A 24430-nucleotide genomic window follows, 5' to 3' on the forward strand; every position below is an offset into this window, starting at 1 on the left:
GGCCAGCAGGCCGAAGGAAGCGATTGTCCCCCTGTACTTGGCACTGGTGATGCCACACCTCAAATCCTGTGTTCAGTTCTGGGCCCCTGATGACAAGAAAGACATTGAGGGGCTGGAGCGTGTCCAGAGAAGGGCAAAGGAGCCAGTGACGGGTCTAGAGTGTCATATGGGGAGTGGCTGCGGGGGATGAGGGTGTTTAGCTTGGAGAAAAGAAGGCTGAGGGGGGACCTTATCACTCTCTACAACTCTAAAAGGAGGAAGGAAGGTGTAACCAGGTGGGGGTCAGTTTCTTACCCTAAGTTACAAGCGATAGGACAAGAGAAATGGCCTCAAGTTGCTCTGGTGGGGGGGTTTAAATTGAGTATTAGGAAAAAATTCTTCATGGAAAGGGTTGTCAAACATGGGAAAAGGCTACCCAGGGAAGCAATTGAGTCACGACCCCTGGTAGTATTCTGAAGATGTGTGGATGTGTCACTTAGCAACAGGGTTGGACTTGACAGTCCTGGATTAAGGGCTAGAGTTGATCTTAAGGGTCTTTTCCAAACTAGAAGAGTCTATGTTTATATGACAGTCACGTTTGTTATTCAATATTTTGTCACACTTATTCATAGAACTACAAATTCAGCAGTTTCAAAAAAACTGAATTTGAACTAACTGTTCTGCACTTCAGATGCTCACCTACATACTTTTAAAAAAATTGAACATTGAACTTGTCACTTCCTATTACTGTGGTATGGAGACAATTTAACTGTTGCATCAGTGTGGAAAGCTTAACATTTTCCTTGAGACAGCTAAGTGCTCTTGCACGCATACTAAAAGAGTAATATGTTGTTACTTGTTCTTTGACTACATTTTTTTCCCCCTGAATACTCTTCTATTGTTAGTTCAACTTGGAATAGTGGTTTAAGCCCAACCACTGCAAAGGAAGGACATGTGCAATGGATTGAACTTTTGTTTTGCCAGTGCCCTCCTTGAACATTTCTTTTACACTTCGAACATCTACCGGCCCCTCAGGTTCTTTGAAATAATCTTTTTGAAAAAGAGTATATTATTTTGTGGCATGACCTCTGCAAGTTTCTTTCCCTCAAAGTTGTCCTTGTCCTTTCTAATTACAGTTTTAAATTTAATGCTCTGGGATTGTTCTTTTTGTCAAGGGGGCATTCCCTGATCTGATAATGACTTCTATTTCTGAAATTTTTCTTTTTAATTCCAGTTTAGTTTTCTGTGTGAATGCGCTTTTTCCCCCCCCCCTTTTCAAGTTAGGGTTTCTTGGATTTACTTCCAAATGCATTGCTGTACATTTTTACAGGAAAGCAAGCTGCAAGATCTGGTTATGTCAGAAAACTATCTGTGACCTAGGAAAATCTGCAGTGCCTTTAGATTGGTGTGGATTACAAATATCTGTAAGAAACTGTAGAAAAGTACCCTGTCTAGGTTTGCTGTGGATCCAGTGATATAGGCAAATTTAGTACATCTCATTTTCAGTTTGGAAAACACAAAATTTATTATTGCCTTATTTGAATGCCATAGAGATGAGTTTTTTTTCACTGGGATTTTAATTTGGAAGTGGGTTCCTCAACAGAAAGCTGACAGCTTCTAAGCACTTTTCTTGTTTCCCTGCTGTAATCTATTAAAACCGAAAAAGGTACGATACAGATGGCCTGTAGTTTTTTATGGAATAGCAGAAACTACAACTCAAAACACATGCCAAGACTGATAAAGTAGCTATTAGAGGGAGTCAAGAGAGAGCTTTTTAGAAGAGAGCTGAGAAGAAGCTACACACAAGCTACACACCTGATAGAGTAGAAGCAGCACACTTTCTAAAGGCTTTGAAATAAACATCTTTCCATGAAATGAATGCCCAGCCTTCCCAAAAGGTTCTCTGCCTAGCAGAGATAACTTACTGTTTATTGCTCAGGCTAAGGCAGAGGACTTTCTGAAACTCCTTACTGGCATTACTGTGCTGATCTAATGTATATGAGCAGTAAATTAATAATTATTTGTTGACACACATAAAAAAAAAAGCTGTTTGAACCATACTTAAGTCTTAACTCTGAATTATAGAAGTAAAATAGCAAAATTAGAAACTTTTTAATGTCATGTTTATTCATTGTTGTTGTTCTACCATAGTATATCTGTCTGCATATTTCAAGGCTGTACAAAGACTGGTGTAAGTGCTTAATATCTATTAACAGACTAACCCACTTTAGTCAATAATTTACCCCTCCTGCAACCAGAGATCAGATATATACCAGGAACGTGAGAAAAGAAATAAAATAATGATAGACATTGTAAAAACCAGAAGAAAAAAAATAGATAGGAAAGTGAACAAGGAAATAAAATAAGCGTGTTCATTATGAGTGTGACTGATTATTGTGTCTCTTAATAGTGAAAACAGCTCTTTATAATATTGTGGCTATGCTAACCGTGAAGCAGATGAGAAAAGGAGTACCAATGTTGTATTGCTGGACAGTCTGGACACAGAAGGGGTTATATCAAGAGACATGGCAAGTGCCACTGATGGGATATGGGTGTTATTGGTAGGGGGCTTGATTCTACAAACAATACTGGAATGGCACTTACTAGCATGGGTAATCTCCCAGATACAGAGAGTAATGGTGCAGACACTGGCACCAGGGGGAGATTGCTTGTGCTTCCTGCTGCCTGGGAACTTCTAGAAGCTACTTTAGGTGCAGGCATAAGCTAGAAGCAGTCTTCTGGCTTCTCTGAGCTATATTGATTCACAATGGTTGGCTCCAGGGTACCAAACTGCAGAGATCAGATCTACCTCTTCTTTTCTTAGATCAAATTCTTAGAATCTTTAAAGTTTGCCATGGAATGAGTCTAGACTGTAGATTTCACAGAAATGTTAGGCAGGGCAGTACGTATCTGCAGGGGAAAAACACACCTTCTTTGAGACCCCTTTGCAGCAGCCAAGCTGGGACAACAGCTGGCAGGCAAGGGTGTAAAAGACTCACGGGACAACAATGGTACTATGCAAGGTAATAAGCATTATGCATGTTAAGGTCTATGCTAGTTATGAACTTCATGTTGGTAGGAGAATGGACACAAATAGTAAAGTGACATAACTTATACTTATTTGTCAGTCAACATGAAAAAAATAGGAGAGAAGGCAGCCATGAGGGAAGAAGCAGACATACACAACCCTCTCCACCCACATGCTCCTCATCTTCCCTGCTAGAGGATGTATCTATGCTGTCAGTATCACACAGGCCTATTTTGTCCCAGAGCTAATGACAGTTCTGCATGAATGCAACCTTCTTAAAAAAAAAAAAAAAAAAAAAAAAAAAAAAAAAAAAAAAAAGCAGCAAGGCCTAAACAAACATGCAACTATGACAACTTAAATTGATGAAGAATCTCATCTACAAAAAACAGTGAATAACATCAGTTGAGAGGTGGAGAGCCCCTCTGTAGCCATGCCATGCTCATCAGGTCTAATACTTGATTTAAGAGTGGTCATCACCACATACCTAACTTGTACATTAACTTAATCTTTTTTCAGAGGATTCACAATTTTTCCCATGAAGAGCATAGTGTTCTCCATAGTTATGGCCATTATGAAGGGCCTGTTGAATGTAACCACAACTGGAACTGACATAGGCACTATTTCCATGCCTGTTGCAGCTGCTGCTTCGGTGCCAGTCTCATCCACCTTTACCACAGCCTTATGAATAGCCTGTGAAGAAACAGACATTTTACAAGTCAAGGGAGTACAAAACTAGTCACCTAAATAAGAATGAGTTAAACGTGCCTGAGGAAGTTACTGGTAATGATGCCATGATGATTTTTTGCCTTTTCTTTTATACCCCTTTCATATACCTTTTTATAGCTTTTGTATTCTTAGTGTATTTTAGCCTACATTCTTAGACTTATTTTGTGAAGCTAGGAGACTAAACATTTTAGAAGCTTCGTAGTTAGGGATCAATGTGCCCCAGACCCCAAGGTCCTCTCCAGAACACATTCTGTAAAATGAGAGAGAACCATCCCAGGGAAGGCTCCTTGGGGAGGGAGGCTCATTTAAGCCTCTGAGTGGGGAATCTTTGATAGATATGCTAATTAGTAAGACCTATAATGTTATACCAGATCTTCTGGGGGTGGGCATTGCGGTGTGCATTTCAACGCATTCCACCTGAACGTGTACACCTAAGGATCCTTAAAATAAATACCAAGGTAAAATCCCTTTTTCCCTTCTAACCGTGTTTGATTCTTGATTTTAAGACCAGGAAAAGGCATCAGTAAGAAATAAGCATCAGATGGACAGGTGTGAGTCCACTGCTTAAAGACAGCAAAGTTAGGGGGAAAAAAAAATTTAGCAAGCTATATGCAGCACAGCTTTCTAGCCCCAGAGAGGAAACCTTGCTCTCCAGTGGAGGGGCATGTCCCTGCCAGTGAAAATATTTGCTTTGTTTCTTTTCTTATTCCTTGTATCTAACTCATGGAGATCTGTACAGCTAGACCAAATGTTAAGAGAGTAAGATCATATTTAACTGTGTACTAGAAGTTCATATAGTTGAAGAAATAACATGCAGATTAGCCCAGTGAATAGAAATTTGAAATTATGTTTCCTGTGTTTCTTCATGTTTTGGGAAAAATGGGGGCAAAGATGAAGGGCCAGAAATGGAGGGTTAAAGCAGAGAAACACAAAAGTTTTACCTTTCAATATCAAGACACTGACGGATCCTGAATCACTAATGTCCACTTGAGGTCATGAGGGCAGTTGTTTTCTTCATTAGACAATTAAGTTTGCACTGATTGTCAGCTTTAAACTCTGGGTTTGTTGAAACATGACCTATCTGTAGCTTTTGCCTAGGCCTGGCAGTCATTGTTCATATGCTTGAAGCCAAATGTTTGCAATAACTGCATTTTCCTTTTCCCCAAACAGTTTAAAAGCAAGCAGTGTTTTTCCTGTCCCCTTACCTCCATAAAATACAAGCAGTGATACACCCTCCAGCTCCCTACTTGCCCACAAGCAGGCTAAAGAAGTCAGACACAAACAGAAGCGGCCATGCAGTAACTGTAACAACACCCTGCAGGAGGGTACCAAGGTGTGAATAGATGATGATTTGGTCATATCTGTTTTATAAGGTTGCCCCATGCAGGTCAAAATAACCTAGATTAAAAATTACAGACTTGTAAATTGCTCCAACCCGACTGCACATACAGTGCAAGTAACGTGGACAAAATACTCTGTATGCCAACAGCTGCCTTTTCATGTGAAGCAAAGCCTCTTTACATGAGTTTTGCACCATGAATAGTTGTACAGAAGTGATGCAAGTATCTGTAACCATGACCCCATAAAACTAAAAGCAGTATGACTTACCTGGGAAATTCTGTGCTGGGGCTGCCCAGTGATCCCAGAGAGGTCAGCCTTATCAGTGAATAGATCCATAATGCCCATTTTATATAAGGTATCTTTTAGGTCATATGTCCCGTAAAGCGTGAATTTCGGAAGATATAAATTTACTGAGCTGCCAGAAAAGAAGTGCAAGAATATGGTGAAACATTTGATCAGTTATCACAGAATAACATAGACTCACAAGAGACAAACTGATTTTGCTTTCTCCCTGAAGACATTTTGCCTGCAGGCCCTCTCTTGCCTACATAGGAGATGTACATTTTCAGAAGTTAGTGATCTTTTGTGCAATCTGCTAGAAGCACCTTAGTCATGAGCAATTACTGAGGATGCAGAGGATTCACCTTGTGAACAAGAGATTCCTTTAGGTGTCTCAAGCTGAGCACAAAAAAACTGAACACATTCAAGTTAACTGGTTACTTTTGGGGAAAAATATTGGCCTTGTGTATTTATCATATAAAACAGAGACTACAAAACTATATCCACTGAAGAAGCAGGAAAATTTTAAGCAGTGATAGAAGGCATGGCAAAATAAAATACAAAAGCACATTTACAGGATGTAGTTAGTCAATAGATAATTATTTTTCTGTGTCAAGCCCAGTGTCTGACTTACTCAATTTTAAGTGACTAGATTGCTGCTTTCCATAAATTAACCAAAGCTCTATGCCTCTGACTCATTTCTTCCTTGTTTTTCCCATAAGTGTCTAGCAATTACTTTTCAAAGGTAAAGCCCAACATTTACAGCTAGAAGCAGCATAATGAGACACAGGTTAGTGATAGTGCTGACATTAGGTTCTATTTTCTGGTGAGAAACCAGGGCAACTCTCCAGGGCTCTAGGTCAGGAAGATGTGGAGCACTTAATGAAGCTAGCCAAAGAGAAAGTCATCCAGTGGGCAGGTGGGAAGGAAAAGGCCCATACCTCCAGCATTGCACCAGCATCTAATGCAACTGTGGCTGTATCCAGAAACAAGAGTGCTGGTGGATTGATAACAGGTTGCTGATCTCTTACTTCTCTCTGATTTCTGTCTGTGCTGATTGCTGTCCTGAATGAGGATGCAGCTATCACTGAATCATCTGCCTTCCTATTTCCTAAAGACACTCCTTCACAAGCCCCCACTTGCTTCCAATGTAGCGGAAAGGGAAAGCCACAGGCAGACAGTAGCAATGCAACCAGCTAAGGGAAGCAAGCAGCGGGATACACTTTCCAGAAGTGAAAGTGATGTTTTCTCTACAGTTCAGCCATTTAAAAGATCTCAGCTGTCTGTACTGGTGACATTTCAGCACTATCCTCTTTGTCAGCCAACAGTAATGAAAGATGTCCTTCACAATACTTCTGCTACTAATATCAACATCAGTTTGCAGGCAGAGAAGAAGTGACAAACATAGGTAGTCCACAGCCTTTAAATTACTCCATATAATACTTTCATTTATTAAGACCTCCCAGAGACTCCAAATAATAGCAGATGCAATTAATTGCTTTAAAAACTAGAGGGAAAAGGAGGAGTTTGTGTCATTATTTTGTAGGAGAGACTTGTTATAATGAAAAACAGGAAGGAGCATGAAACAAACTTGTCTTTGACAGTGATTCTTTTTCATATTGTAAGATGGAGAGAGGGAATACAAATCCCTCCAGTTGTATTTAGTATTCATCTTGATGATTGTAAAGGCAATTGTTTCTTTGGCAAAAATTATTCTTAAGTATCTTGATTCATCATCTTATTTGTCCTGTATTCACAAACCACATACCTACTCCCAGAAGTTTCAAAACTGTAAAGGTGCACAGAGAATGACACAGTTCTTCCTGTTTTTGTTGTTGTTGTTTTCCCCCATATGAAAAAGAAGTTAGATTCCTTTAAAAATATTTAACAGTGAATCAGAGTTTTGTGTTCCTGCATTCAGATGTAATTTTTGTCTTGAGAAGGGACCATCTTAAACACGATTTTCAAATGTCTATGTGTGAAGGTCACTAACGTGACACATCAAATTCGTGAATGAATACAAGGACTTGATACTGTAAAGGTGTTGTACCTATGCTTGTACACATATTCTAAGAAAGACTATTGCCATACACAACACTGAATGTAAGGACTCTAAAATTTTTGAAAGCATATACACTTTCTGCCTTCTAGTCTCAAAGCTACCTTGAACTGAGTGTAGCTTACTGCAATTTTGCCTTCCTAAGTCCTCAGAGAGTCTGGATAAGTGGCTCTGCTCTATACCCTTATCATTGATCTTTGCCCTCACAATTGCAGAATGGAAGTTGTTATTTCAGCATTAACTGTACAATTACTGTTAATTTTAATAGGAAGAAATTAAGAAAGAGACAAGAAAAAAGGCTGGAGGGGTAGGAATTTACTTGTAAATAGGAGAAGGCAGAAGACTTCCCCACAAAAAAGTAAGACAAGGTCTAAGTCCAAAAACTTGAGCCTACTGAGAGTTGAAGATGGAAAAAAAAAATGCAGAAATAGCAAAAGTCCTAATCTGTGAAGGTTTTCAGTGTGTGCAGTACTGAATGTGAAAACACAGTAAAGAGCCAGATTCAACTTTAGTCAGGGGATTTCTTCTGTAGATTAAAGCAGAACTAAAAATGACATACTGACCCTGTGTCATACCCCAGCACCTTTGTTTCCTTGCCTACCATCTGAACCAAGAACTGCAGAATTTTACCTTTTTGTGACTAATGTCCTCCACCTCAACATACGTTCGCAAGACAATTTTTTCTCCAGCTTACTCATTCTTCCTCTATCAGGCAGAATAAAAAATGCTGAAGCACCTCCTTTGTAATCCATTTGCACCACAGTGGAAGACAGCTGCTCATCATAGCCATGCTTGAACAGGCCCATTCCAAACATCATCGGGACTTCAACAGCCTTGTTTCCATCCACAAAAAATTTGCTCATTTTAGTGTATTTTGGATCAAAAGGTTTTTCCCATTCAGCTTGAAATATAAGAGACAAAGTTACAGGATATTTTGAGGACATGAAATCATAGGACATATTAACACAGGACACATTCTTAGATGACAGAAACTGGTACAGTTGGATCAGCTTCAAAGACAAACCGATTTGCAATGATCACAATCTTACTAAATACTCAGAATAATTCAATAGCAACACACAGTAGGTAGAATGTGATGTAAAAACACTCCCTCAGATCTTACAGCAGGCTGCAAAATCCTTCATTTAGATGAGTTATCAAGGGTTCTACCTTGCACTTTTCCTCCATGATAACAGGGTTTTTTTAATATGTAAAGCCCTCATATAATGCAGCCTTTATCTAAGCTCAAAAGAAGATTCTCTCACTTTCTTAGGAACCAAAGACAGGCTTGTAAAGGCTGGCACGAGGGACGAATTCCCCAGAGAAATTAAGGGATTTGAGTTACTTGCAGAGAAGTGTTGATACCTCACATTAGCTGAGGATGTATAGAGTCATAAAGAACTTAATTTTACCAGACTGCTGAGTTGAAATACAAAACAGCAACAGCAGAAACCTTTTCCACTGTCATCTTCACCATATTAAACTTTCAAAGGTTTCTCACTTAGTCATGGTCAAACAAACTGTCTACATTGAAACTCTGAAAGATTCTTATCCCTAGTGGAGAGGGATTTCTAAGCCAAATTTCAGGTATTCACATCATACGTTTAAGAGGCTGAGCAAATTTTTTAAAAGGGGGAAGGAAAATTGTGGAGTTTTGGAAGGGTTTCTTTGTTTTTATTTTAATTTTTAAGAAATCTTGCTCTTCTGTAGTAAATTTTGCCTTCTATAGCAAAACCAATGTATTTTCAAATGTAGCGGGCAAAAGTAGAGCAGCGATGCTAAGTAAGGTAAGTGGCATCAAGAAAACAATGAAACAAGATGACTTCGGATTTCTATTTGAACATTGATTACTAGGCAGCTTGTTACAAATGAAATAATTATCATCTGCTGTTTCCACCATCAGATATAGCCTGCACTATTAAATAGCTTTTGAAAAAGTGAAATGAGACTTTAGTGCATGTCTTTGTCTCTGAAAGCATACATTGACAACTGCAATACTCTGAACAAAGAAAAGTTGCTACTTTTATATACTTCATACACTTTTATATGCTTCATTAATAGTGACTTCTATCATCAGATATATAACACACAGGACTTTTACATTTTTATGCTTAAGGGGGGAAAAAAAGCACAATAACAGGAATGACACCAGTCCTGAAATCTTAAACAACATTTATCTAGTGCTCAACTCGGGGAAAACTAACATTTAAAAAAAAACTTTGATTGAAAACTGAGTAGGATGTTAGGACCACTACTCTGGGCTTCAGGAGAGCAAACTTTGGCCTCTTTAGACATCTGCTTGGGATAAACCCATGGAGGGAAGAGGGCTCCAAGAAAGCTTGCTTGTCACAACCATCCCAAACAGCTGGCTGGGGGCAGAGTGGCTGGAAAGGGGCTCTGTGGAAAAGCAGATGGGGTGCTGGTTGACAGCAGCTGAACATGAACCAGCTGTGCCCACATGGCCAAGAAGGCCAATGGCATCCTGGCATTCTGTGTCAGCAATAGTGTGGCCAGCAGGACCAAGGCAGTGATTTTCCCCCTGTACTTGGCACTGGTGATGCCACACCTCAAATCCTGTGTTCAGTTCTGGGCCCCTGATGACAAGAAAGACATTGAGGGGCTGGAGTGTGTCCAGAGAAGGGCAACGGAGCTGGTGAAGGGTCTAGAGAGTCAGTCATATGAGGACCAGCTGAGGGAGATGGGGTTTTTTAAGCTGGAGAAATGGAGGCTGAGGGGGGAACCTCATTGCTCTCTACAGCTGCCTGAGAGGAGGCTGTAGCCAGGTCAGGGTCAGGCTCTTCTCCCGGGCAACAAGTGACCAGACAAGAGGAAATGGCCTCAGACCGATCCAGGGGCGGTTCAGGTTGGACACCAGGAAGAATTTCTGCACTGAAAGCATTGTCAAACATTTTAACAGGCTGACCAGGGATATGGTAGATTCATGGTCACTGGACATGTTCAAGAAATGACTGGATTTGTCACTTAGTGCTGTAGTTTATTTGACATGGTGGTGTTCAGTCAAAGGTTGGACTCAAATATATTGGAAGTCTTTTCCAACCTTCTATGATTCTATTAATATTCAAGGATGACCTCTACCAAGCACAGGAGTGATCCATCCTAACAAAGAAGAGGTCAGGTAAAAATGACAGGAGGCCTGTGTGGATGAGCAAGGAGCTCCTTGGTGAACTCAAACACAGACAGGTAGCCTACAGAGGGTGGAAGCAAGGGCAGGTAACCTGGAAGGTATAAAAAGAGATTTTCTGAGCCTGCAGGGATTAGGTTAGAAAAATTAAAGGTGTGATAGAATTAAATCTGGCCAGGGACATTGAGGGCAACAAGAAAAGCTTCTAAAGGTATGACAATGATAAAAGGAAGACTAGGGAAAACATGAACCCCCTCCAGAAGAAAATGGGAAACCTGGTTACCCAGAATAAGGAGAAGGTGGAGGTACCTGATGAAATTTTTTGCCTCAGTCTTTACTGGCAAGTGCAGGGACTGGGAGAATGAAAAACTGTCCACTGTAGAAGAAGATCAGGTTCAAGACCATAAAGAGAACCTGAAGATGAACGTGTTAATGGACCTGATGAAATGCATCTGCAGATCCTGAGAGAAATAGATGAAACAGCTAAACCCCTATCCATCATATTTGAGAAATTATGGCAGTCCGGTGAAATTTCCACTGACTGAAAAAGAGATATGAGAGCTCTTATTTTTAAAAAGTGATGAAAAAGAGGAGCTAGGAAACTATCAGGCTTTCTCACCTCTTTCAGTGGCAAGCTCATGCAGCAGATCCTCCTGGGAACTATGCTAAGACACATGGAAAATTAGGAAGTGATTGGTGACAGACAACATGACTTCCCTAAGGGTAAACTGTGCTAAAGGAAGAGTAATCGATGTCATCTCCCTGGAGCTGTGCAAAGCATTTCACACTGTCCTGCGTGACATCCTGGACTCTAAACTGGAGAAATGGGTGTGACAGACGGTCTACTCAGTGGATAAGGAATTGTCTGGATGGTTGCATTTGAAGGGTTGAAGACAATGGCTTGTTGTCCAAGAGGAGATCAGCGATAACCGGTGCCCCTCAGGGGCTGATGTTAGGACCAGTGCTGTTCAATATCTTTGTTGGTGACACGAACAGCAGAATTGAGTGCACCCTCAGCAAGTTTGCCATTGACACCAAGATGGCATCATTTTGTTGATATTCTGTAAGGAAAGGATGTCCTCCAGAGGGAAGGGATGCCATCCAGGGAGAGTGAGACAGTCTTGAGAGGTGGCCCCATTAGAACATCATGAAGTTCAACAAGGCCAAGTTCAAGGTCCTGCATGTGGGTTGGGGCAATACCACGCACAAATACAAGATGGACAAATAGTGGATTGAGCTGAAAGCAGACCTGAGGAGAAGGACTTGGTGCTGGTGGTTGATGAGGATCTCAGCACGGCCCAGCAATGTGTGCTCGCAGTCCAGAAAGCCAAACACATCCTGATCTGCATCAAAAAAAGTGAGGCCAGCTGGTCAAGGGAGAGGATTCTCCACCTCTGCTTCACTCTGGCAAGATCCCATCTGGAATACTGCATTCAGCTCTGGGGTGTCCAATAAGAAAAGGACGTGCACCTGTTGGAGTAACTCCAGATGAGGGCCATCAAAAAGATCAGAAGGCTGAAGCACCTCTCCTGTGAAGGCAGGCTGAGAGAGTTGGGGTTGTTCAGCCTGGGAAGAGAAGGTTCCAGGGAGATCTTAGAGCCCCTTCCAGTATCTAAGGAGGGGCCTATAGATGGGGAAAGACTTTTTATACAGGCAGATAGTGATAAGACAAAGGGGAATGACTGTAAACTGAAAGGGGGCAAATTTAAATTTAGATTAGATTTAAGGAATAAATCCTTCACTATGAGGGTGGTGGGGCTGGAACAGAGAAATTGTAGATGCCCCATCCCTGGCAGCGATCAAGGCCAGGCTGGACAGTTCTTTGAGCACTCTGGCGTAGTAGAAGGTATCCCTGCCCATCTCAGGGAGGTTGGAACTAGATGAGTATTAAAGTCCCAAACCATGACTATCAGTTAACACGCAGATTAGACAGATATGATATTCACTAATATTTCCCTCCTATTTCAAAGGGACTCTTATTCCTGTTTTCACCTCTATCATCAGTGGCTACCTTCTAGGCACCTTCCTTCAAGATTTTCACAATGCTCAAGTGGCAAAATGAAATTTGAAGTATTCTTTACTGTTACCAGCTTGACTAAGGCATGGAAAGGGACTGGTGTATAATAGTGGGATAACATGTCCAGTAGCTCAGAGTCAGGAAAATATTGCCAGACTTTTGTCCTTGGAGAAGGACTTCTGTACTGTGCTAGACCACAAAAAAAAAGTCACCAGTACTGTGCAAGGAAGTTTGTAATGCACAAGAAGTGGACAAGCACCTAAAAGTATAGACCAGTTATACAGCTAACTGAGGTTTAAAAATCCTCTCCAGATTAATCCCAGCTCTAGATCGTTAACCTACTCTTGATTTCAAGATTAAAATTGTTATTATATTATTGCTATTAATGCTATTCTTTAATCCATTTGCTTTAAAATTGGAGATCTTAAACTGAAACTCCACCACCTTTGGAGGAGTTAGGAAATCTTTGCAGTAGTAAACTTAACATCAAATAAAAAACCCCAACAACGCTTATTGTTAGAACATGTAAAAGTAACCTGTAATACAAAGTTATTTTAATACAGGGTTTCTCAGGTGTGTGTCCCCATTGTGCTACTAAATCTATTGCTCATTCTTCAAACACCTTTCAGTAAAAGAAAAATAAACAGGTTTTTTCCTGTTTTGAAAGATGAACCTGATGCTTAAAAAAGCCTAAATGAAAACATTATTTGAAACAAAGAAGAGTATTTTCAAGAGAACTAAGAAACATCAGTCATTTGTATTTCAATTAGCTCCATTAAGTTGTGGCCAAATCATCAGGCATTAATGCAAGGAGCAGAGACACAGATGGAAAGCAAAACAAAACAAAAATATAGTTCTTAATTATTTTCAGGGGAAGCCTCATATTGGAAAGTACAAGCATCCAGGTTAACAGTTCTAAAAGGATAACATTTCTTTAAAAAAATTATCTAATATGCCATCTCTCTTTCAATGAAAAGCTTGAAGATATTTTTATCAGATAAATTACAGAATATTATTTTCCTGACTACAAACACTTTGCTTTCAGCATGTAATCAGTAAGAAAGTTTGAAATAAGATGCAATATCTGTTAATAGACCACTGATTGAGCCTTACAGCCTTGATCATCCTCTTCTCATTAGATCAGAAGTCTGAAAAGCTCTGGGAAGATCTGTAGACTGTATCTAAGCAGACTGCACAAGTTAATTAAGAAAAACAAGCTTATTGTCAATAGGCTTGTATTTGATACTGGTGGGTCCATCTCTTCACTGGAAAATATTAGAATCTGCAAATCAAAAAAAAAAGGTTGAAACCTATGTCTCTAGGCACACCAGGACTACAGACATGCTATTGGCAAAGGCATAGTTAGTAAAAAAATAAGGAGAACGTGAGTGTGAAACTAAAGCTATTGTTGCATGTTTAGTTTTGAATACATAAATATACACAGTAACAGCAAAGCTGTAGACTAAACATATTTTCTATTTGATAAGATGCTAAGTTTTCCTTTTATAAAATTCTTTGCATTTAACTGAACTAGTTGAACAAAAAAACCAGCTGGATTGAAATTCACAGAAATGAATGAAAGTGTTTAAGAAAGTGTTTGAATCCCACTAGATTGTATTGGATTAGATGCTTTACTGCCTAGAGATGCCTTCCTCAACATATATTTCACTTAATCTTCTGAAGGAAAGAAGGTTATATATTAAAAGATATGGGGAAATTTGCCATACATTTTGCTAGAAGTTGTCAAGTAGAACCTAACCTCCAATAGCTTTGTTTCTAATAAATATAAGTGAGGACCAAAAGGAAAACAAGATATGAGCCCATCTGCAAAGCCATATTGTAAAAACAGGTGAAGTCCAAGACTGACCTGAGGAAATAATTTATGGAATAGAAGAATATGATATGTATATCTTACCGTTAAAATAAATATAGCTAATAAGGAGAATTTCAGTAAGTGGATCAAGGTTATTTACAAGGTCCTTGATTTTCCCATTGGTTCTTCTTGCTACATATTCATTGATCTTTAGCTGGGCTTGATCAGACTTCTTGAAGTTCATAGGATAAGCTTCTCCTTCATAGAAGGTTCTGAGATTACTTAAAAATTTTTCTTGTGGCTTCAGTCGATCAAGCACAAACAGAACATTTCCCATATTCAACTGTAACCCCCCATTCCTTCTGTTTACCATTTGCATGAGTTGATGATAACCTTCATGTATGTCATTTTCAGAAATCTCACGAGGGTTAAAGCTAAGGACCCTAAGAATCTGTGTCAGGGTGTCTGATCTGGCACCCAGAGTCAGCATTGCAAAGGCAGTAGAGATGCTCAAAGGAGAGAAGAAAACATTCCCATTGTTTTCACGAGAAGAAATCTCTTTGTAGAAACAACATGCAAATCGACAAACACTGTTCTTTACACTCTGCAATGGCATGTTTCGGTTTCCTTGTCCTCTTTGATTCTGGTTTCTTACCCCTTGTTGATAGGGCTCATAGCAATAACTGTTGGAATGGATTCCAACAAGTAAAAGACACAAGAAAAGCAATTTCTTCATATTTTTGTGATTCTGTAAGAGAAGAAAAATTACATTTGGTTTACAAATCTTTTCAGCTTGTGTTTAGCACTACGCCAATCCCTTCACTATACAGAGTTAGCTTGGCACTAGTGACTCTGAGATGTTTAAATTGAGGGAAACAAGCTTTCTATTTCAAGGAAGCAGACTCTGGAAAATTACTCAACGTGCTGAAGAGGTTATGAAATAATAAAAATTAAAGTCAAAGAGGGATGAGGTAATTCCAAAGACGCCCTCATTAAAGTTAAGCTACAATTCATTTTAAACTGTTTTTTTCCAATATTCTGTTTTCAATGTGGCTTTAAGTGATAAAAGAGTCAAAAATACAGATCTATAGAGCAGAAAGTAAGGGAGCCAGTCAAGGGTAATCAGTTAAATTTGGAAATTTAACAGATGAAAAATCAAAGCAGAAAAAAGGCACAATATTCCTCTTCTGTGAAAGGTAAAACATAACATTTTTGAATGGACTGCATGTAAACACATATGCAGGCACTTAAGACAAAGCAAAAGCACTTGTTAATAAGGAAGCGATGAACATTTTACAGTGATTTCATAAAGCTGGAGCAATTGAGCACAACTAAAGGAAATAAACAACTTCCACAAAAATAACGAAAGAAAGAAATAGAAATTAAGATGTTACCAAGACCCTGGAAATACAGTGTTGCCTATTAAGAAAGGGAAAATGCGTATATACATAGAGCAACAAAAGGAAAGAAGTGTGCCTGCTGCCTGCAAAGGCATGTCCAGCCCAGTGACCAAATCAAATCACCTAAAAATAAAATCTAAAAAAATTGAAATAAAAAAAAAAGTAGAGAAACTCTAGAGCAATCATGGTTTTTATCATCAGAAAGATAGAAAACGGTGGTTTGGCAGAGAAGCCTGCATTGGTTGAAAGTGAAGATGAGTGAGTAAATTCTGGAGGACCAAAGATACTAATAAATACAGATAGAACAGGAAAGCCTTTTCCAGAGCAGCATGGAAACCATTCATGCCACATCTATGGCAATACTTTTACCTCTAGAAATTAATACTGTATCACAATTGGTTCAATAACTTCTGTCAATAGAGAGAAGTAAAGATATGGAATAGCTGGAAATCCAAAACATCCTCTTGTGGTATGTGATCATTTTACCTATAGAACCTTTTATAAAACAAAGTTTGCTCTAGGGGAAAAATATCTAAGGTTTTTTACTTGCACTGAGAAATGCAGACTCTGCCTTGTAAAAGCTTTGAATCCTTATCAGCTCCCACCATGATCCCACTTTTCTGTTCTCCACTTTCCATAATCTTTCTTCTCCCAAACCCAGTGAACTCAGAATGCTGAGCTGTGCTTTAATAATAAATGCTCTAAATATTCCTTAATTCACACTCTGAATATATGGTCATAGAAATACTGTTATGGCTAGGAAGGGCCTGAACCACATGACAAACCACTTTCAGATTGCACTTTCATATCTAGAATACATTTATATTTAAGCTCTGCTTTTTTTGTGACTTGTCCCACCATCACTCTTACTCTAATTCTTTTAGCCACAGTTTCTTTTTTTTTTCAAATTCTCTAGATGCTTTAGAGAGCAATCCTTAAGTCCCCACTTCCATTTCATTTCACGCCCTACATTTGTTATTATCATCAATTTACTTAATTTAAAACACTTAGAAATGCAGTTTTCCTAAGGGGAGTTATGCCTTATGGATATGGCAATATTACAGAGGAGTTACCTTTTATATTTAAAAAAAAACAACATCATAATTAAAGAATACAAGAAGCTTTAAACCAAAACTTGAATATGAACAAGATAATTTCTCAATTGATTATTTGAAATTTTTTGTCCTGAATATAGTTTTTGACAATTTTTCCACATTAAAAAACCCCCAAAACATTACTTACAGTGAATTCAAAAGGGTCCTGTTGTATTCACCACGTCTGCACAGGTCCTTGCTCAGTTGTTTATGCTGCTGAACACAAAGCACGGTATCCTCTAGTAAAGGTTAAGATCATCTAAGGGCTGTGACTCACACATTATAATTTTAGAGATTAGTATGATGTCAAAACTAGTTTTACTGGACACTTAACTTTACTGAATATATTTCACACGTGACTTCTTATTATTCATGACTATCTGATCACTCTGGTTAGATTCAAACCCATTTTCCTCAAATTGAATCTACTGTTTCTTATATCAGACATTCATATACATCTCAAGTGCCTGAATCTACTATTTTATGAACTAGTCACCAGAAGTAATAACTACAGAGAAATATTTTGAACATAATTTGCATAATTTCCAGAATTTCCAATAGCACTGCTGCCACTATGGCAGGAGGACAAGGCTTGATGCACCATGACAATCAGAATTTTTGTGATCTAGCCTGGTTTGTCTCCTGCTTATCCATGGCTGGGATTGATTGTCTCCAGGTGAAGCCAGTGATGATTCTAATGGGTGCAGGGCTTAAAAGGCTGTTGTGCTGCAGTAGTAAATGCTGTCATATGTGTGCCTGGCTGTCCACTCCCAGATGGGGCATCCACTGGCAGCAAGAGCTGTGATATTGACTCCTGGGTGACTTGTATGGCTCTGTGCCCAGAGAAGAAGAATGCAGCTAGGATGCCATTGAATGCAGGTGATCCCAGTTACAAGCATGGCCCGGGGACAGGGGGTGGAAACCTAGGAACATGGGTGTTAAATAGAGCAAGTCTTTAGATCAGCTTACTATCTTATGATCTGGGATGTGGGGAGCAATCCCCTCTGATCATGTGCCAAGTTCAGCTGGGTCAGATCAGACAGGCTGCTATCCTGTGCTAAGCTTTACTCCTGGGTACAGAATGACTGAAGCATCATAGAAGGGAGCTCTGGGGACCACACAGTTCAAACCCTTGCTCAAACCAGGTCATATACACTGAGTTGCTCAGGACGGTCTCCTGCTGGGTTTTGACTACCTCAACAATGGAGACTCCACAAGCTCTCTGATCAATCTCTCTATTGCAGTGTTTGACAACACTGATACTAAAACAGGTTTTCTCTACATTTAAATGGAACTTCTTGTATTTTAATTTGTGCTCATTGCTTCTTGTCTTGTCACTAGATGCTACTGAGCAGAGGCTATCTCTCTCTTTACTCATCTCATCAAAAATTGGGTGGTTATACACACTCTTGAGACCCACACAGGTCTTTTTTTTCTCTGAGCTAAACATTTCTAGTTGTCTTAGCCTCTCCTCATGTGTAAGATGCTGCAATTCTTCAATGACAATTCTGGCACTTCAATGGAATCATTCTGGTATGTCCATGTCCTCCTTGCACTGCGGAGCCCAGCAGTGGCTGCAGCTCTCCAGATGTGTATAGCAGGGATGAATAGAGAGAAAGGATTACTTGCGGTGACCTGCTGGCAATGCTCTTCTTAATGCAGCTCAAGTACATATTCATAGAATAATGGAATGGTTTGAACTGGAAGGGACCTCAAAGATCATCTAGTTCCAAGCCCCCTGCCGTTGGCAAGGACACCTTCCAGTAGACCAGGTGGGTCAAAGCCCAGCCCAACCCCACCGGGAACACTTCCAGGGCTGGGGCTCCCACAGCTTCTGTGGGCAACCTTTTTCTGACCACTCTCATAGTGAAGAATTTCTTCCTTGTGTCTGACCTAAATCTACTCTCCTTTGTTTAAAGCCTTGTCCTATCACGCCAAATCTTTGTAAAAAGCCCCTCTGCAGCTCTTCTGTAGGATCCTTTTAGGTATTAGAAGGCCACAATATGGTCACCATGGAGCCATCTCAACCTTAACTCTTCCAGCTTTTCTTCACAGGAGAGTTGCCCCAGTCCTCTGATTATCTTTGTGGACAGGTTCTCTTCTGGACAGATCCACATCCTTCTTATGGTGGGGACCCCAGAGCTGGATGCAGCACTCCAGGTGGGATCTCAGAAGAGTAGAACAGAGGGGCAGAATCCCCTCCCTGGCCCTGCTGACCACGCTGCTTTGAATGCAACCCAGGGCACAGTTGACTTTCTGGGCTCCTAGTGCACATTGCTGGGTCATGTCCAGGCTCTCATCCACCAGCACCCCAAAGTCTTTCTCAGGAGGGCTGCTCTTGGTCTATTCATCCCCCAGCCTGTGTTGATACTGGGGGTTGCCCTGACATGGGTGCAGCACCTTGAACTTGGTCTTGTTAAACCTCATGAAGTTCCCATGGGCCCATTGCTTGAGCTTGCCCAGGTCCCTTTGGATGACATCCATCCTTCAGGCGTGGCAACCGCGCCACTCAGCTTGGTGGTGTTGTCTGCATTTCCTGCAAGAGCTTACTGATGGCTCCTGGTCAACTTGGAGCCTCTGATCCCTGTGCACAGCATCTCACTTTCTAAAACTAGGGTAATATTTTCTCTCATTTTCCCTTCAAAATGCCACCATTTCCAGGGAGGGACCAACCTGACTATACACGAATAGAGTGCTGATATCAATGCTGCTTCTAAGGACAATTGAAATACTAACCACAAAAATAATTCAGCAATATTTTCTGTGAGGCAAAGATACAACCAGTGAAAGCGTTGATGATTATGACCTATCAAGGAGCTCAACAGATTGCAAAAACCCCTCTTAAACAAGTTGTGTATGAGGTAAATCTTGAGAAATAGGCGGCTTTTAGGCAGGATACCGGACTCACACATAGTGTGTTCTTCACACACACCACTTACCTGAAGGAGTACTTGAGATACTATTTTCACTGCTTCTTGTATAAATGAGAGCCAAGAATCTTGCTTAGAGCTGGCTTTTAATAATGGGCTGCAGTTTTCATGGTATATAAAAACTGAATTCTGATGAAGAAGGAAGCCCAATTAAATACAGACGCCATGCTAATGACAAGGTGACGGATGAATGACTAAGATAGATTTGAACACACCTAGGCCACACCTCAGGACACTTGCAGGAGAAAGCCTGCTGCTGAACATGGGAAAGCTGCCCTATGATTGGAAAGAAAGCAGAGAAAATCAACACAGTTTCAATTTCCATGAATAATGTGACTTTCTGGACACTGATACTAAAGAAAGTCCAAATTTTTCTTTCATATGTTTCCAGTTTCAAGCCATGACAGGAAGGAAGGTAAATGAAAGGGTAACAGGTCTAGACCCAGCTGTATAATATCTGTATTTGATGAAAAATCTTCAACAACCATAAACAAGGACTTATATTGTAATTATAAGCAGAATGTTGATTTACAAATAGTTTAGCCCTTTTTTTGAGTTTTGAAGATTGGATTATTTCTATGTTACATGTGTTGAAGATATGATATGGATAGTGAACAGGGAATTTTCTCACTTACACTGGGGACTTTTCTAAAGTTTCCACAGCTCTTACACTACTAGTGCTGAACTCTTCATAGGTACTTAAGCCCCAGCTGGCAAAATTTAATGTAAATACATCTGCTTTGGGCCAAGAAGTTGAAAGAAGTTTATTTATGTAAGGTTCCTCTCTCTGCTATATATAGTAACCACTGATGGTACAAGCAGGGTGTTCTACTGCATGAACACCTCAGAGACTCTCCTTAGCCTGTGCTAAACCACAGATACCAGGTGTGTATATACCTTCAAAGAGATGGAGGAATTTCTTAATTTGTTGTCTCATTGAAACTAAAGTACTTCCTCATAACCATAATTAAAAAGGGAGGCAACAGGGACTGGAAAACAAATTTATATTAAGTTGTTCTTTTCTGAACCTAGCAATACTTTCTCCTGAAACCGTAATAGGGGAGAGTGTGCAGCCTATGTAAACTGTAGGGTGTGATCAATGTGATTTAGGGCATCTGTTTCCTTATAATACTGTAAATATGATCTTTTATAAACAGTTCAGGTCTTGAGGAATCTCAAAAATTATTGCCTGTTAAGTAGAGCACTGTTAGAGATGACCTACAGAGATAGTAAGCACTGCAAGACATCTCCATTTAGTTATGGAACTTTTCACAATTCTTTTAGTCCCAGGATTTCCTACCTACTACTACACTACACAGCAAGCAGGTTGAAGAATTCACCAAACTATTAAAGTTTGGGATAGCTTGGAGCTGGCTGGCATGTCCACAATTTCTGTTCCCACAACTATCTGAAGCATTCCTCCACCTGAGAGCCTCACCCTGACAGCATTTGTTTGGGCAAGATTCTCACAGGCCCACAGTGTTTGAGTTAAATAGAATAGATTTGCTGATTTTAAGCTCCCTTAAAAAGACATTATAGGGAAACATAAACTCAACTATTTGTCAAACACCATCCCCAACACTCCAAAGGCTGAAGTGTTCTCTTCCTTCAATGTCTTTTTTTTCCCCAAGATCTTTCTCAATCTCTCAATCCTCTCTTTCATCACTCAACAAAACAGAGAATATGTTGTCCCCAGAATTCTGGTCAATGTTTCCCTTAACTTCCAGTCTTTCCCTTCTCCTTAGGCAGCAGATTAGAAGTCACATTTTGCCTACATTCGCTCTTCAAGGACCTGTGCTATATAAATGAATAAACACACTTTACTCTTCAGCATTTCCTGGATACACTTAGTGATACCTCACCTACTATGGGAAATCCATGGCTGTATGTAAATACATGCAACACTCTTGTAACTCCACAACAAGCTTTTCTTGAATTAGGTCACTATTTGCAAACCCAGCAGTCGTTTGTCAGAAAATAAAATACTTTATTTAAGGAACAAGGCCAAAGTCGCTGTGACTTGGCAGCTCTTCTCTCTCCTGCCCAGATCCCCACCTTTCTTTCCATGAAGAGGACATAGGGAAGGATCCCACCCAACTTCTGTTTCTTCTTCTGCAGAGGATTCAACAGAGCCATACAGTATAGAAACATAGAATCATAGAGTCATAGAATGGTTTGGGTTGGAAGAAATCTCAAAGATCATCTAGATGCAACCCTCCTGCCATGGACAGGGGCATCTTTCACTACACCAGATTGCTCAGAGCCCCATCCAACCTGGCCTTGAATACTTTCAGGGATGGGGCATCTGCAGCTTCTCTGAGCAACATGTTTCAGTGCTTCACCACCCTCACAGTAAAGAATTTCTTCCTAGTACCTAATCCAAATCCACTCTCTTTTAGTTTGAATTGGTTTACTTATTGCTTCTCCTCAAAGCCCAGGGATTTATTTCTCCTGTGAAATTAGCTGCTTTTCTCCTCAGCACATCCTTTGGTTAAATACAACTGTCCTGCTCCAAAAAAAACCTCCAAAAAATTCCTTCATTTTCCTCTTCCCAAGAGGTCTGTGAAACGCTGTCCCACAGTTAAAATCTTTGGCAATTTTAATGGCTTTCTCTTGCAAATTTTCTTTGATTTGCCTTTGGTGACATTTTACAGCTTTTAAGTTTATATCTGCTGAGAAAAATCGCATGTTATTTTTTCTTCCTAGTTTAAACAATCTCATTGTCCCATAGACAGACACTAAGGCTGTTGGCTTTCTAGTGTCAGTCCTTACTCCAGCTCTTGACATTTTAAGTAAATGTGTAGGCAAAAATACTACAGAGAAAATCCCCTATATTCAAATGAGATGGCCACCAAGAGAAAAGTCCCTATATTAAATTAATAAATCATAGACAATCATTTCAAGAATACCTTAATTCCTTTTTCTTACTTCCTCTCTCCAGCTTTGACTTCCCTTTGGAATAGCTTTCTCAAAATAAACAAAACTAAAGAGTTTTTTGTCCTGCACAGATATTCAGACTGGTGGCAATTCCAAAGTTTTCAATTACATTAGAGACATGCACCTGAAAAAAGTGTTTACTCAGGCACCAGACACTAGCAATAAATCTCAAGGCATCTCATGTCAAAGAAACATCAACAGCTGTTTTTTAAAGAACATGAGGATGACATGTTCTTTATAGCATTACTCTGTCACCACAAAAAAACAGAAACCAAGGAAGAGGATAACAGTCATCATAAGAGTTCCTTTTTTTTTTTTTTTTTTGTGAGGGGCACAATCAAGTGCTGAAGAGTTTGGTTAAATGTTATCTGAATACCATTAAGTATCAATTATCTAATTACTTTGGAATCAGGTGTAAGAATTTAGTTACCAACTATTGCTCATGCAGTATACTTGAAATTGTTTGATCCATTAGCACTTGCCATGGGGGCAGGTGGGAAACATAAGAGATTAATCTGGACTTCAGCATCATACTTCCTGGAACTACTACTAGACATGCAGTGACACCTCAGAGATTACCAGCTGATGAGGGCAATTAAGAAGCTGTGCCTCACAAAGCAAGTACTGCTTTCCATGTAGGACTGAAACATGAAAAGGAGACTTTTTACTGTGGGATCAAAGGGAAAATAAAACTAAGAAAATATCTGTGAGAAAGAAGGGCTGAATCTTCCCACTTGGGAATTAACCCTAGATAGCCATATTGTGCAACATTCAGTTCTTGATGTCAGAACTGAAAGCAAGACAACTGAGGCAGTGAAATGCTGAGAGGTGCAGGCCTCTAGACTTCAGGCTAATTATCATGATGTGCCTGTGCTACTGCTCAAATGTGGTGATTGAGCTCTACACAGCATGCTGCTTGCTCCCTTAGAAGTTTTACAGAGTAAAACAGCTATTTCACAGAGTAAACATACTCTGGGAAGTAAGCAAATCTAACTCATGATGCCTTGTGTGACAGCCAGCCCAGGGTAATGCAGACCTTACAATATGAAGAAAGAAGCAGAAATGTAATTGATTATATGACTTTGGAAGAATTTACAAACCACAGCAGCTGTATTAGCATAGTAAGGTCCTTGTCCTTTCTGACTTCTAATGCAAAAGATTTTTTCATAGAAGCACTACACAGTGTTGCACCAGGAGATGAATTACTGATAATTAGAAAACAGAGAGGTCATTGCTTGTTATAAATTGGATCCTGGTGCATAGACCCATTTGATGATTAAAACTCTAAAATTGCAACTAAAAAACTTTGGGGAGTGGAAATCACACAAGTGAAATTCAATAAACTGATGCACAGGGAGGAAATATGTGAATTACATGTATGGATAAATAAATTGAGGAGAAAAAGTGTATTCCTTCCTGAAAGCAGGGTCTGTAAAAATATATTATACCCTTGATCTTCAGTCTCAGGGCAATGAACTCATTGGAAAGGGAAATGAAACAAAACAACTGAGCAAAAACTTGAGCATGTGTCCTTGAGTGAAACACTCCATGGAATGCAGATTATATCTGAGAGTTGACCTCTCGATACGACATACTTTGGACTTAAGTGAACATACGTCTTAGCAAGGCACACTTTACACTTCACAAGAAGCAGCTTCTTCCCTTTGAAAAGTTGCAGTTGAACA

The 24430-nt window shown here is 39.7% G+C and overlaps 1 protein-coding gene across 1 annotated transcript; it reads right to left on the minus strand.

Moving 5' to 3' along the window:
• Window positions 1-1831: 1831 nt before the first annotated feature.
• LOC138111808 (serpin A3-4-like) lies at window positions 1832-17751 on the minus strand. The gene is made up of 5 exons (XM_069018168.1): window positions 17027-17751; window positions 14487-15132; window positions 8043-8313; window positions 5342-5489; window positions 1832-3697 (listed from the first exon to the last, which is right to left on the minus strand). The coding sequence occupies exons 2-5, from the start codon at window positions 15118-15120 to the stop codon at window positions 3509-3511; spliced, it is 1242 nt and encodes a 413-aa protein (XP_068874269.1). The 5' UTR covers window positions 15121-15132; window positions 17027-17751; the 3' UTR covers window positions 1832-3508.
• Window positions 17752-24430: the final 6679 nt, after the last annotated feature.

Source organism: Aphelocoma coerulescens, chromosome 5, assembly GCF_041296385.1.
Source record: "Aphelocoma coerulescens isolate FSJ_1873_10779 chromosome 5, UR_Acoe_1.0, whole genome shotgun sequence".
NCBI classification, from domain to species: domain Eukaryota; kingdom Metazoa; phylum Chordata; class Aves; order Passeriformes; family Corvidae; genus Aphelocoma; species Aphelocoma coerulescens.

Excerpts from the sequence above, each read along its gene's own strand:
- LOC138111808 (XM_069018168.1), bottom strand. The coding sequence starts at position 15,120 with ATGAAGAAATTGCTTTTCTTGTGTCTTTTACTTGTTGGAATCCATTCC. Across the intron at positions 8,314-14,486 it reads TAGCTATATTTATTTTAACG|CTGAATGGGAAAAACCTTTT; the intron begins GTAAGATATACA and ends TTATATTTCAAG. Across the intron at positions 3,698-5,341 it reads CCCAGCACAGAATTTCCCAG|GCTATTCATAAGGCTGTGGT; the intron begins GTAAGTCATACT and ends GTTTCTTCACAG.